The sequence below is a fragment of the Helicoverpa armigera genome, chromosome 2 (assembly GCF_030705265.1).
Source record: "Helicoverpa armigera isolate CAAS_96S chromosome 2, ASM3070526v1, whole genome shotgun sequence".
NCBI classification, from domain to species: domain Eukaryota; kingdom Metazoa; phylum Arthropoda; class Insecta; order Lepidoptera; family Noctuidae; genus Helicoverpa; species Helicoverpa armigera.
The window spans coordinates 4,793,628-4,809,166 of NC_087121.1; the positions used below are offsets into that span (position 1 = coordinate 4,793,628).

The 15,539-nt window shown below is 36.1% G+C and overlaps 2 protein-coding genes across 5 annotated transcripts in view; one reads left to right on the forward strand and one right to left on the reverse strand.

The window, feature by feature from the left end:
* Positions 1-577: 577 nt before the first annotated feature.
* Positions 578-7,934, reverse strand: LOC110376617 (ubiquitin carboxyl-terminal hydrolase nonstop). Its single transcript, XM_021335170.3, has 7 exons — positions 7,505-7,934; positions 6,108-6,343; positions 5,673-5,838; positions 4,007-4,117; positions 3,625-3,764; positions 2,905-3,543; positions 578-2,744 (listed from the first exon to the last, which is right to left on the reverse strand). Exons 1-7 carry the CDS (start codon positions 7,622-7,624, stop codon positions 2,690-2,692), a joined length of 1,467 nt encoding a protein of 488 aa, XP_021190845.1. The 5' UTR covers positions 7,625-7,934; the 3' UTR covers positions 578-2,689.
* A 798-nt stretch (positions 7,935-8,732) lies between these two features.
* The window catches only part of Step (steppke), a 43,968-nt gene continuing 37,161 nt past the window's right edge, over positions 8,733-15,539 (forward strand). Inside the window, exons 1-2 of one of the 4 annotated variants that reach the window (XM_021335200.3) lie at positions 8,733-8,930; positions 9,057-9,130. In XM_021335200.3, coding sequence (XP_021190875.2) covers positions 8,852-8,930; positions 9,057-9,130 — 153 coding nt within the window. In that variant the 5' untranslated portion in view covers positions 8,733-8,851. Of the gene's footprint in view, positions 8,931-9,056; positions 9,131-12,528; positions 12,731-14,041; positions 14,280-14,470; positions 14,785-15,539 lie in introns of those variants that run through there. The other 3 variants (XM_021335182.3, XM_021335190.3, XM_021335206.3) reach the window with 3 other exon arrangements.

Below are 15,539 nucleotides of genomic sequence, written 5' to 3' on the forward strand. Positions count from 1 at the left end.
ACCTCAACATGCGCAAGCTACTTGCACCGTGTAGATGCGCCCTTACTACCCGTGACTGCAAGTCTGCACCGCGTCAAGTAAGTCAACTTTTGTAATTCTTTCCAACCCAGTGTGAAATTGATATGGTGCTACTGGCTAATATGGCAAAAAATTACTTAAGCAATCGCCACCTGTGTAGACTTTCCCCAACTATGTTGGAATCGGCTTCCAGTCTCAACCCAGTTAAACGGGCAAGCCGATACCCCTTAGTAAGAATGATTGTCCGGCTTCCTGGCTCTGACTATCCGCAACGACTGTCAAAGACGTTCAAATGACAGTCTGAATGAGAGAAGCGTTGCTTAATTACGACTCCTTTGAGTTATTTAAGAGAGAAATTCTGTTGTTTCTTTTTGATGCATTGGGGTTTTTTCAATAATATTTCTTTTTTATTATCTGTGTATAACCAAATCTATAATAATAATATACCCTTTTGAAATTTATTATTACAATTCAGGAGTTTTCTATCAGAACATTTAAATTGAAGAACTTGCGCAAGGTTATTTTTATCAAAATAAATCAGGAAAAAAATACGACAATATCCTTTTTTTATTTATTTCACAATGAATAGATAGTTCATACATTATGTGTACGACGCCAGTTCAGACGTTACAGTAAAGATTACTTGAACATTTAGACACCAATTCTTTAAATATGGGGACTCGGTCTACATGGTTTACATGTGTTCACAGACTGGAGAAGTTATTACATAATATAATAATGTCTATTGATTAATTTGTTTGTTCATACACTTCAATACTATAATAAGATCGACTAAGAATAAGCATGACAAGGTAATAATTAAATTATTATAAATAATTACATATCCAAGACAAAAGAGGAAATCAAATTTCTATATGAATAAATCCCTCCATCGCTTGTAAAGACAAGTTTACATAATTTTGATTTAAGTCTACCTGTATTGTTTTTCAATATTCAGCGGTTATAAATGACGCCTAAAACTATGTATATTTTTTGTTCGAGTGTTATACATACATATTTAAATGATTTACAAATAAAAATCATTATAATAGAGTAATGACATTTTGTCTATCACATTACCATAATAATTATGGACTAATATTCCAGATACTTGATTAGGCTCGGATCCAAATCACTAAATTAATATTAAATGCAAATAAAACTGTTTCATAATACTAGCAAATTATGAAAAACGAGAGGTTAATTAACTACCTAAAATATATTCTTACTTCAAGAATACGATTGTGGAGAAGAAGGTAATGGGATATAAAATTAAGGGAATGTCATCTATCTTAGGAAAAATATCGTTGCAATAAAAAAGTATATTAGAGTCGAGCTATTGTTTTTCATCATTTGCTAGTACTCCCAAGCATTAGATTAAATCAAACAAAATTATACCTACTTTTCAGAAATGTAAATCCATACAACTAACTACATTTAATACAAGTCATAAATATTAAATATCACATTAAGCTAATGTCAGTCCAGTCATAGGTTACGAACTACTTAAATCCACCTATGCTACTTACACATGAGCGAAAAATAACAAAAAAATAAAACACTCCGCACACACATGCTACCACATGTGCTCAAAATTGTTAAACATAAAGTTATATAAATAATAACATTGAATGAAATTTTACGTGCTATAAAATAGGCTACACGACCCATAATATAACTTTGTTTATATAACCCGTGGTGGGGGACGTTGCTTCGGTGGTATTATTATTACTTCTACAATAAGTTACTTGTATATTTCGAATAGGTTACGCTCATGTATATTTAGCCTTACAAAAATACAAGCAACATTAACACATCAGATTTTCTATTACCAAACATTTCTTTACGGGACCCAGTGAAATGCAAATTAGAGATAGGTATACAGCGAGGTAGATTGAAATGTTTGTTCCATACATCTGAATAGTACCTATTTGAAATATTTTACATACACAAACAAAAAATGATTATAAACTACTATAAATACGCATATACGCGTTTGTAGTTACAATTCATAGTCACAGAAATATGTATCTTCTTAAATGACAATTGATTATAGTTTTTAAGAATAATTATGATATATGTAATTTAATGGATAAGCGACTAAATAATTTCTCGTATATGACAAGAGGTACTTAGATCAAGATCATAGTATTTATAATTTATAAATACTAACGCCTAAACATTCAATACTTCATATTAGAAGTTAAGTGTAAAAACTTGTAATCAAAAGTGAACCATTAATTCGAAGAGTCCAACTAAACTTGCTGAGATAAGGTACTAATAGATAACCTGTTTGCAGCTCAATAAAGCACACATAAACATTAAATCGAGAAGTCTTCCAAGTTTATGTATAGTGATAATGTTTTGAACAATTTTGCACATAACTATTGAGTGTTTACAATGTTAATATTACATTAAAGCTTAAAACTAACAAATTCGTGAATGATTCCGAAGAAAACATCGAACATGATGATCATTGAGACATCTTTCAAACATCTACACTAATATCACGAGGGGAGATGACTTATATTTTATTTTGTTTCAAAACAAAAACTTCTAACTTTTTTGTATACATGATACATACATATAGGAAAATGTAAGGGATGTGATGCATTAGCATCTGATACAAATCAATGACTAAATATTTTGTAAAGTGATTTACTTGGATCGCTTAAGAAGCATCGCAGTCATACTCCAGAACAGTCTTGTGATAGAAGAGCAGGTACCTGGAAATGAGAAAATAATGCTTTAATAACTTTGTCTATAATGTTAACAAAACAAGTTTTCTAAAAATTTTAATACATACATATTATAAAGAGGAAATTAATATGAACAGCTAGTATATACATAGGTATTATATGCGAACATACATATTGTATAACTTACCCTTCGCTATCCAAAACCTCGCGCAGTGATGCGCGGGTGATCATGTGGTCGTCGCACTTGAACCAGCTGCCCTTCATCTGGCGCACATACGCCGTGTAGTGTCCCGCGTCCAGCGAGCCCACGTGGTTCACCACCGCGAACAACGAGTACCGGTTGTCCTCAAACACGCCTTCGGGAGCGTTGTTGTTGTCCGCGCCCACGTCCACCGCGCGACGGTGCGACGACATGAACGGAGTCATGTCCAGCTCCGCCGGGAACGACACGAAAGCATTGATCTTCCTGTCGATCTGAGACGAGTGCTCAAAGCGTTTGAGATGGAAACTAGCCACGATAGGCAACGTCTCCAAAGTCAGCTGTTTCGTAGACTCGCGGTAAGCTCGGCAGTTGGAGCACTTGATCTTAGCCCCTGAGCCCAGATGTTCGGCCCGTGTGAAGCGCTCGAGGCAGGCAGCGAGAGATCCCGGCCCGGCCACGTCGAGACTGATATCCCAGAACGGATCGATGGTGGTGGATACTCCGTGGCATGAAGTGCAAACCACGTCGCTCTGAAGCCCGCCAGTAAATATCTGGTCAATGATGCAGTTGCAGCGACCATTTTCTTTTTTCTCGCCATTCTCGTCGACGCCGTTCATGCAATGTCTGAAAACCCGAACATAAATAATATAGATTCGACTCTTGATAGCGATAAAAGATTTTGTAATGCTTTGTAGTTGCACCTACCTATGCAGCACATCTAGGGTTGCGATGAAAAATTCATGAGCATCTTGTTGCTCATATCCAGCTAGATGCCGAGCATGTGTCCATATCAGATGCAAGAGACGATGGAGGGTTAGAGGTGTCTTAGCACCGGAGTAGAACTCCTAAAGAACAAAATTAAATAAATAAACAAAAAGATTCTCTTATAAAACGAAGACTCAGTCAACATCGTTATTGATTTCCCAGTGGGAGTGTCTATAAATAAATGCACCACCGAGATACGCAGTTGTATGAAAGCGGAAAGTTCTAGGAAAATCGGGAGGGGTGGGTGGCTTCGTTATATAAATTTTCCACGAAGCGGTCACGTTTTTAATTCATAATTAAAATATATTTTACAAAAGCTTACCTGGAAAAGTTTGGAAACCTCGCAAACGAGGCATTTCCCTGAACCTTGAGCTTTACATTTGTGTTTCTCTCCCAGGAAATAGTCACGTAACAGTGGAGTGTGGATCAATGTCTGTAAATATTTTATAAGTTACTATTCGTACTTTTAGTAAAGGCGTATCGCCTCTAAATTGTTACAATTCAAATTGTCCACACATTAGTCCTAATTTTCCAGTTCTTGGGTGCTTATCCGATAAACAAGATTTACACAAATTGTGTCAAGTTAACTTAAAAAATGTATAAGAATTGGAATTGCAAGTGTGAAAAATGAGTCCCTATTTATCAAACACTTAGCAGAAAACAATCTGGTTCACCATCCTCAATCTATAAATAGGAAACCAATGTAAATACATATACAAAATAATTATTATATTTTCCTGTGTCATCGTCACAACAAAGTTAATTGAGGAAATGTCATATTGGCTCTAAGCTATACTGTAAGACATTTACGATGCTAAATTGCACATGAAAGACGTATTTGCTATTCATATAAAATGTGTTAAAGATGGCTTCATAATTAGGTATTATCTTGATATTCTGATCTTCAAAACATAAGCTCGTTTAATTCGCATTCTATGGCAGATACTGAGGTACCTGCTTCGCTAAACTACCTGACTGGGGAATTTGTTTCCTTTTTGTTTAGGGTCCAAGCAACTTTACCCCATGTAGACACCCGTTTAGAAGAACTGAATCTAAAATTTACCTCAACATTAAAATCTCAAATTCAAAAGATTTGCACGTTTCCGGAGGACAGTGATGCGGAGGAATACTTCGACGCCTGATCGATGCTCTTTTATATTTTATGTTTTATGTTTATATATATTTTGTATATAGTATTTTATTTTTAGTTTTGTATAAAGATAAGTAGTTTAAGTTTGTATATATGTATAGTGTGTATATTTTAATAAACCTATTCGAACTCAAAAAAAAAAAAAGATTTCTATAGTGGCTTTTGTGATGCTCTTTGACTAAATTTTAGTGTTCTGGTTATTCGAAATTTTGATTGTGTTAATTGGCTTCTGTTGCTGACCGTACACCTTGTTTTCTGAGAAATGGATGTATCTCACATTTATCCCAGCTAATTGGAGTTATTAGAAGCAAACAATTCAAAGACTGTTGCTGTTCACGCTTCACCACCTTGATTGTTCTGTAGTGCTAATTGAATGTATCGAACAAGACGTTTAAAGCTCCATAAAGATTACAGACTGCCATTGAATATTCATTCAACCATCAGCAAGATCGATAAATATTGGTTTAGCTGAATATGAAACGCATTTCTGTTTGCGCCCATATTGAGAACTCTGTAACTGTCATGAGCTCAATACTGCGCAGTGCGATGCAGTTTTCAACTAGCCCACATTCAGAGATCCTTCGCCGGAAATCTTAATCCCAGAAGAATCAAACTACTAAAGCCACTTTATTTACGATAGGAGGAATGACACCACACATAATACTAGAGCGAAGCAATCTTATATCTAGGTCATAAGTAAATGTAACTTTAAAATGATTCATTCCGTCAGATTGCCTTTCCATCCACATTTTGACTTCACTTCTTCAAAGACATACCAAATGATAGACAGATTTTGGAGAAAAACCATTACCTAAATTGTTACATATCTTGTACTAACCTGGACAATGCAGTTCATAAAGCAAGTGGAGCCCAAGTTCTGCAAGCCGCGCAACCCGATGGTGGTATGTGGGCTGATGAGCCGACGTTTGCGCAGACGACGGAGCGCCATAGCTTCGTTGCTGTTAGGTAGCCATGGCATGAAGGGCATGCTGATGCCGAGAGACCTGGACAAAACGTGTTTGTTAGCTAATCATCCATACAAAGAACAGCATTAACTGCTAATGAGATTGTCTAGGAAGCTGCCAAGGTCAAGTCTACAGTACCCACTTGGTGCAGCCATGCAACTCATAAGGGTTTGCAATGGGCCAAGTTTTGAAACACAAGAATATGGAGTTTTCTTTGATGCATATTCCTTGGCTGCTAGTTAATTTTGAGAAGACCATATATATATATTAAACATAGTAAATAATGATTCCAGTGAGTAGGTACATACTTAGCTTCTTTGAGTCGGTGAGTCACACCAATCTCAGTAAGTTCTCGATCATATATGTAATCTTGGCACTGAGCGCAATAGATGTTTCCATAGCTAAGATCCACATACAGGAAATGCTTTTTAGTCTTTGAGTGGTCTTGAATGTGGCCCGCATAGCAGGCAAAATAGATGCAATGCAGGCATGAATGCATGCGGGGGCCCGGCAGGCCACACGTGAAGCACAGGCATGATGTAGCCTGAAATATACGGTGGCATTTGTACGGGCTCTTCAATATTGTTACATTACATACATAACCTCTGATTAGTGACCTTTATTTGAGTTTAGATTGATACCTACTTAGTTTAACAACTCCATTGTTATTAAAATACTTAAATAGCAATCTTTTTATGCATCTTGATAAAATTTTATAGCTTTAATAGCATTCCATGGTACTAATGAAAAATTCATAGTTGTAATACCTAACCCTAATAAAGAAAAAAACTGTTTTTCTTTAGATAGCTTTTCAAGTCAAAATAAACAACAAGAATTTACAGCATACGTCTCATAACAATTCACCAAATTATTAATAAACTTAATTTATTGAAGTTAAAATCTGTTGAATAGTTTAATAACTGTACAATCTATTGTTTAAGTGAATTGTAGTGCAATTTGTGTCTGATTAAATGTTGCTTCAGAGTTTATTTTCTATTCATCCAAAGTAATTATGTACTTGATCAATAACTTAATCAATGAACTGCACTAAAGCCGGCTGTTTATCACACATTACTTGTCCCAAGTGTACTACCTTCAGCATTGGGATAAAATAGTATTATAGCCTTCGCAAATTAGGGACAATAGATCATTTTAATGATTGGGGATTTTTCTCGGGTTTGTAACTCTTTCCATTTTCAATAGTGCAGATTACAAGAAAATGATAAACATTAAATTGTATTATATTGACAGTGCACAACTTTTACAGTAATTTAACACAACAAAATAAACAGTTGTTTTCATTACTATCCAAAACCATTTGTTCATATCATACAAACATGGCTTAAAGATAAAATGACTGTCATAAAAAACATAGTATATCTAAATACACAAAATTGATATTGATTGAGTGCAAACATGTACCCAATCAGAGTCATGATTCAATAACGCGACGACAATGCAACGCTACAAAACAGCTGTTATGAGGTCAAAGATCACTAATCAGCTGATCACGAATAGCGATCAGCCTTGCGAAAAACAAATCTACGGTTTCCCAGTAAAACATGTACACTGCCTAGTTCACATCTTCATACTTTTGTAATCAAAATCAATGTTTGCCTTCAACAATTTGCGTCGCGTAAAAAGGTCATAAACGCACAAAGTACCTACATCGATGAAGATATAATAATATTACATCAAAACTTACCTTGTATCTCCTAGCTTCGAAAGAAGTACATGACACAAAAAATGCATGCACGATTTTATAAGGGTTTGTACCCTTCGCAGCCTTAAAATTATTTAGGTGAATGCAACCATTGTCATTCATTATTTGGCTTGTGAAATACACCGGCTAGGCAAATGATGTCTTCTTCAGACGCCACAAAATTAAATTATAAGCATTCTATAGCACTCAAACACTAATTTAATTTGAATTTGCCAAAATTAAAAGGAACGCCACGAATGAAGTTCCTTGATTCCTTGTATCTCCGAATAAAAAATTGAATGTAATAAAAATTAAACAGATTGAAATAGAGCAATGGATGGGGGCGTGTTCACCGTAAAATACGCAACAACGCAACTCGAAGCGCAGCTGACTATTGTGATTAAAGCAGAGAACGCACTTTTATCACCGTAGCAGACATGTATAGGCTTTTCGTGTGTTTAAAACATTAAAAATATATTCGTTTGTTCATTGGTCGAATCATGTTATTACGCACAATACTCCAACGATATAGACCAATGAAACAGCTGCATTGTCAAGACAGCAACTGTCATTGACGCTATGCCTGACAGATGTAAAGTATGTTCTAAGCTTAATCTTCAGGTATGGTCCATAAGCAAGATGTGCCTTTGGGTAGAAAATTTTAAACTAGTTCTCTCAATATTACTTGCATAAACAGACGAAAAATTAACCTCTAGACGTACGTTGCAAGACACATATATTTTTTATATTAAAGCAAGGAGTATTATTAATTTTTATAAGAGTTTGGACCGTACTGAATGATATTCTCGTTCATTTTCAACAACATTTTTTTGTATTCTATGCGCCACGCGTTAGCCTAACTTTGGACATGTTGACAAAAACTCTAGGTTTCCTGTAGACTCTAGAATCTAATGCTTTCTTTCACATTTTTTACTCTTTCTTTTATTACCGTCCGAGATACAAATTACGTGTTATAACGCTGTAAACATTGGCACAAGTCTGACCTGGGAATCTGGGATTGATAATTCTCATTCGTATCTGAGGCCTGAGGCATTGGTACCTTAATGACTAGGAGTAATATTATTTTTTTCACAAACTTTTATTTTTCATACTATAATAGAATAATCTTAGAATAATAAAATAATTCTAACGTCTAAAACAGATAGACCAGAATATTTTGACTTATGTCAGTTTGAAACTTTAGTGAGCGGAGTGAGCGTGGCGTAAGTTTTAGTTAGCAACACACAAAATACAATCGCGGTGGCGCTGTAGTGTAGTAAATAAATATGGCGGCCACTCAGTTCACAACGATGTAAACTTTTGTTTACTGTTTTAAAAATATTTTGAGACATGATAAGTGAATTTGAAAACTTGTCCCTTGGAGGAAACAATGCTGCAAGTAATCATGGTGATCCATTCACTCATACCGGTAATTGAAACACTTATTTCTATTGTAGACGTAGAACAAGTTGTTTTCCAATTATAACTAACATGACCTCAATGGCTAGTTTTTATTACTGCAGGATATATATGGTTATCGTACCGTTGTTTTCAGAGTTGACACCTGAGCAGCAAAAGACATTGATAGATATACGGCGTCGGAAAACAGAATTGCTGTTAGAAATACAGGTGAGCTCATCATACATCGAACTGCTTGGCTTCACTTTCCTTGGGAATTTGATAATTGCCTCGACTATGAACAAGTAATACTCGGAACGCAGAAATTGCGTAGATCTTTATCACTGTATGATTAAGTTGAAAGGAGTTTAGGTAGGGTCTGATAAAGAAATCGGATGTACGTGAAGTTTGTGTGGTTTGACGCAAAGCTGTTGTTTTCGATAATAGAAATATATTAAATACTTACTGTTTGTAAATACAAAGGTTTTTATCTCAAAGATGATTCATTAAATGGTTCTAAGTATTGGAACAACAGCAAAGTTTATAATATGGTGTCATGAGGTGCTGTGACATCAGCAGATGTAATACAATACACAGATTTATTTAAGTCAATAATTCAGATTGAATATTGTGTTATCAAAAACTGTGTACAATCACATATCAGTTATCTAATCTTTCTTACTTTAAGAGGGTTCACTACAATTTCCTATAATGCATTAAAATGAAGTAGGAAATGCTTCCACTATCATATTTTATAGTATAAAGAAGTTTAAACTATTGAATCTTATTCATTATTTTGGTAATGATAATGAAGACGATTCAAGTGTCTATTTTAGATGCGAGTTTCTCAATTGAATTTCTCACATACCCTACAGTGCCTAAACATATTATTATTTAGTATTTTCTGTTGAGGTAGTGACAGCACTCTTATACGTCTACTTGTATTATAAACTAGCTTCTGTCAGCAGTTTTACAAGTCTCCCTTGGGAACTACTGCGCACAGATAAAAACAGCCTTCCTCTAAGCCGATTGCTAGTCCATTTATCAAAGAAGAATCCTTTATAGAATATTTTATTTTTACTCAGAAGCTGATGTATCCGAGCATTTACTCAATAGCCGAGTTATCCTAGCCTATGATAGGACCAACTAGTAATTTCTCATTGGAATTCGGTAAAAAGTTAAAATTATAGCAGAGATTAATTCGTATTGGTGAAAAATGTTCATAAGTATACACCATTTTGTATTGGTATTGATAGCTTCAGTCGGCATCATGTTGCTTTTTAATGCATAGGTACTGAAGTTAAGTCTGCATTGTCGTCTCAACGTGTCTTTTTGCCTTTTCCGAGGACACAATAAAAACTGAAAACTACTATGAGGTTTGGCTATTCAGACTACGTTTTGCTTTTTTTTAAAAGTCTTTTGTTTCTCATTTTGTCTTTAAAATAATTTTTTATTATGTATTTTGTTCATATCCAAAATAGCATATTCCATTTATTGAACTGCAGAAACAAGCAATGTTTATAAATATGTCTCCCAAAAAGTATTATAGGTACATATAGGTATAATCCATAAATAACTCATTTGGTCTTACCAATTCTATAATCTGTTGTGTTAACTGCTCTTTAAAAATGTTTACAAAACATTACAATAAGGGTCCAAAAGCAGACTATCAATATGAGCACCACCATACATACATACGTGGGGCAAGGCTCAAATTAATGAAAAATTGCAGTGCACCTCTGGATGTGTGTGTTAGCAATACCTATTTTAATTACTAATATCTACATCTAAACAATTCTATATGGAGGGATGTAGCAGCGAAAGTTCATCTTTCGCCAGGAGTGCCAGGTGTTTCGAGAGAGATTTTGCAGAGAGCAAAGTTTAGAGGAAAGCTGACCAGACCACTATGTGGGATACACAGCAGGAAAGAAATAGAACCTCTAAATCTAAAAAACAATTTCGCATTCATTTGTATACATTGGGACCAGCTGGACCTATTTTCGTGGTCTTTAATTTGTTGGAATTGTATCCTTGAGAAGAGAGCACATGCAGCAGAAATGAGAACTTTGAGTTGGGTGTGTTGTGTGAGAAGACTAAACAAAGTGAGGGATCAAGTGGTAGTTGAAAGTAGCTCCAGCTAGCGAAAAGAAGAGAGGCAAACGGTTGTTGAGGGAGAGGAATAGAAAGGCCGAAGAAAATACGGATGGTTTGAGAGATGATGTGAATAAGAAGTGGATTATGCTAGTAGGGCTAGTGGTAGAAATGTATTGAAGTTGAAAAGACATAGCATCGACACCAAATAAAATTGAGAACAGGACAGGAAGAAGTAAAAGTCTTCTTCCCGAAAAGTGCAATAAATATTAAAAGCAATGAAATGGTAAAGGGCAATATCTTGAGTCCAAAAAGACGCACAAGACATCGCGAAGAAAATGAATATTTGCCATTAGAGATTAAAAGAAAAATATTACTTCAGAAGAATAGACTTCGAATCTAGTATCGAGCACTGTGAGTACTTGCATGCTCACGATCTATCCCCCTATTACTACCAGTGGACACCTTACTGCCAGTAACTTTGAAATTAATTGTCATATATAAAGAAGGTGGGACACCTGGGTACTGTAACAGTGCCTACTGCCTCCAAAAGCCAAGGGAAGGGAAGCCAATAGCAAAGACAAAGGACCCTAGGAATTTTGTGAACATGAGGAGAGAGATGAGAGAACCCTTTATATTTTTGGCTGCACTAAGATGGTGTCTGTCAAATATTTTGACTGATTCAAAACTCACTGTGTGTAAGCTTATTAATCCTATTTATGCATCTGCGCACAATTTCGATTCCATTGTAACTTTGAGCTTTTCTCGTAATTATTTGGCGTGCAAATTAAGAAGGCACTTTCAATTAAGCTACATCAAATTAGTTACGCAAAGTACTCGTACAAGTACTAAAATTAGTTACGTAAGTCATACAAAACATAAACTGAATGGCAATTATTTTCAAAATCTGCACATGGTGTTTTTGACTTCGTGAGACTCCTAAACTGCCGTTAGGATTCTTCTAAGCTCTGGCTCTGATACTGGTCACACAAAGAATCCTTTGATAAGCTTAATTAGGGAGAATTGTCTGTAGGTCAAATAAATATTAGTTTCAGACGATTACATCACAGACGACATCGAGCCACTGGGCCAAACCTATAAAAATATTCACAACTTTAATCAATAGAAATTCTCCATTAAACACCTATCTATCATAGTACAGAGTTTACACGTAATATTATTGTATTACATGTAATATGTTTAATGTAATAAAAAAAAAATATGTTCAATTAAATCATGTGAGTAGCTTAAGGGTTACCTATATGAAATAAGTGAATTTTTCATACAAAACCTTTTCCTTTTTTATTCCTGTGTTAAGGATTTGGAGCAGAGCTAAATGCGTTACGGGTATCTAAAAGCTCTTGGGATGTATTTAATTTTAAGTGATTGGGAGCTCTGGAGTAAGTTGCGTAGATCTTTTTGATCCTTTTTGCGCACATGTCGGAGCACCCCATCCTTTTCCTAACAAATTTCATTCAATACGGCACTCGGACCGGTCTGACGTAAGCCGTCAATGCTTGGGTTGGGCTTACTACACGCAGCCTGGTAGTAGACAGTGCGAGGCGGGCCGCGACGCGGGCGTTACGTGTCGCCCTCCGTCGGTTTATTATTTATGTCACTATCACTTTTGACTTTCAGTGCTGTGATAAACGTACTAGTTCTGTTTTAATATTGGTGAATGTTAATATTATTTAGTGAAAATTTTATACACAACTTCGAGTTTGAATAGTGATATCACCCGTAAGTTGATAGTGATAAGGTGGATAAGTGGAAATTGCTATGACTACGTCGCCGGACACCGGGGGTTTTGTTATTATTCCATGATTTATGTCATTGTGGTTTAGAATGGTCTTTCTATTTCTTAATAGCCATAGGTGACGCTGGGTCAATAGCGGTACAGTAAAAATCAAGTCAACAAAATATTTGCCAATCACAGATCGTTGTTTACTGTAAAATTCCTTAAGCTGGTTAACCTTCATTAATATTTATCTCCACATAATAAACAAATCATGTTCTAACTAACGTATAGTATCTAATCACAATATCGGCAAATAAAAAACAAGATATTTGCGCAATAACTAATACATATTAAAAAAGAACGTGCAAAATAAAATTTGATGTATGCGGAAAATGTTCTTCAACCTATGTTGAGTTTTCTGTCGGCCCATTTCGTATAAGACCCTATGTGCTTTGAGATAATACCATATTTTTTTTCACAAATACTTTCAAATCTCTTAGGCTGTATAGGAGAACCTATTCAGCAACTTACTTTCTACTCTTTCGCATTGTAAGAGACTTGACTCATAGATTAATCCACACTGCTTCATCACGTTGTGATACATTAATTGCACTCTTGTGGTAAACTTCATTTATTAATCAAATTCATGTGCCTTAACCTATTGAATGCCGCTAATTAGAGAACAATAGAAAATTAATTGTGTCTCGCGTGGATCCACGTCTAAAACACACGAAAGGTTAATGGATAACTGTGTTCCTTTGATCAAGACCAGGATCTTGTTCTAAACAAGAACCCCAGATACACATACGATCTAATATTTAGCTAGACTTCTGATATTAATGAATTCCTAAACGCATATTGAACAGACACTGAAATTGCTGGAAAAAAATATTTTTTTGATAGCTTCTTTTGAAGCGGAGTGTAAAATTTACTCGAATTTCAAACTGGTCAACGGTTGCAATGGATTTATCATATTTCCTTTACCACTTCCGCAGCGTGGCTGCTGGCTTCGATAACAGACTCGTCTGTGTTCACAATATTGCAATGATATTTGCCATCCTTGTTTGTGGATCGAGATAAACAGTTTCACTTTTTTCTGTGTCCCCACGAAATATCTGATAAAGGGTTATTAAGACACTGGTTTGCAAGTCAAAAACTTCATACAGCCCTGGAATAATTACAGTAAACAAATAGGTGATTAAGTTTGTTTACAATCTGCGGGTACTTAGATACTTAACATTGAAAGATGGCGTAATGAAAGACATGCTATTATGAAATCAAATGTTGCTTTAGAAAATAAATTGTTTGTGACGTCGGCCTTGTCACAGACGTGCAGAAAGATAAAGATATACCTATGTATGTAGGTATATGTAATTGTCACGGTGCCAAAGACCGGCGCCCGCGACTATCTTCAGTTTAGTGCGTTCCTTAGAGGGAAGTGTATGGCGCGCGATGTGTTTGCATGTTCGCCTGCTGTGCGGCGCGCTGTGGTGGCCACTGCTGGTACGTTGCGCCCGCGCAACCCGCACCTACGACGACGACTATGATCAGGTGTGTCATCGTTGCCGCTTACTGTGCACTTCGCAAATATACTTCTTTGTTGTGTAGCTTCACTTCTTTTTTGGCAAGTACTTGAATGTTTCGATACATACGGCCGGCGACGCGCAGTCATCCACTTTTCCACTTTATTTGCTTATTTAAAACTCCGCAATTTATTTTAAAATGTGTTGTGGGCTTAATAGATATCCTGTGGCTGCTAGCTTCCTAATATTGGTGTTCGTGTGGTCAAGGCCCGCGGTGTGTGAGAGTGTAATGTGCGTGGTGCGTTGGCACTTGTGAAGTAATGTTCATCAAGGCCGGGCCGGGAGCGGCCGAACCAGAGCGTCGTGGATCTGTCTCCAACTGGTTCTCGTCTTTGAGACGCGGTGGCGGGCGACGCAAACGCGAGGAAACTGCCGTGCCCTCAGGTTACGGTTCGCTGGGCAGGCGGAAGGATGGGTCGCAGCCGCGGGGCAAGACCCGCTCCGCCTGGGATCTTACAACCGTCACTAGACTGGTCTGTATCTTATCTTCGATCGTATTTACGTAAAATGTCATCAAGCGATGACATACTGTGCTGGAGACCGCATTTGGCTGGTATCCAAATGCGCTGGATCGATCACGCTCTGCGTCTGCGTGCGAAATTATGATAAACAATATTTTATTTTCACTAAATGGTTTATTATCGCCTAATATAGTAAAAAGTTCGTGTTTGTAACAGAACATGCTTGCATTTTATTGCGCTGTGTAGTTCTAGTTTTTGTTATTTTGTGCGCAAAACAAACTTGTTTGAGGTTTATCGACAGCGCTTTTGTTTTCACGAGTGTTATCGGTTGATAACGATAAATTACTTTCAATATACTAGGGCATTCAAATGGCAGTGTTTTGTCAAATTCCAAATGATTCACTGCAAGTTATCTCTGAATGACTACTACAGCGTGTACTCAGCACGATGAATGTGGTTCCTCAAACAAAACAATAGTATGATTCATTATACGATTTGACACAATAAGGTAAATAGTTAAGTCAATATTCTAATTTATGGAATATATCGTCACAAGTAGCTCGCGGCGGACAAGGCTTCAATCAAACATAACATCCAGAAATTATGCGTTGCTTGCACTCCAATGATTGGTTAATTACTGACAATTTGAAGTATGTTTTCATTAAGTTTCTCTATAATTTACTAACTGTAGGTTATTAAGAGTATTCTTTCCCTTATTGTTTCTATGAATTATGGCTAATTGCCGTACAAAAACCGCAACACAATAA

Bases quoted from the DNA above. Each gene is read 5' to 3' on its own strand.
- LOC110376617 (XM_021335170.3), bottom strand. From the start codon at position 7,624: ATGAATGACAATGGTTGCATTCACCTAAATAATTTTAAGGCTGCGAAG. The intron at 4,118-5,672 runs GTTAGTACAAGA...AAATATTTACAG, and splicing joins TTATGAACTGCATTGTCCAG to ACATTGATCCACACTCCACT. The intron at 3,544-3,624 runs GTAGGTGCAACT...TCGGGTTTTCAG, and splicing joins ACCCTAGATGTGCTGCATAG to ACATTGCATGAACGGCGTCG.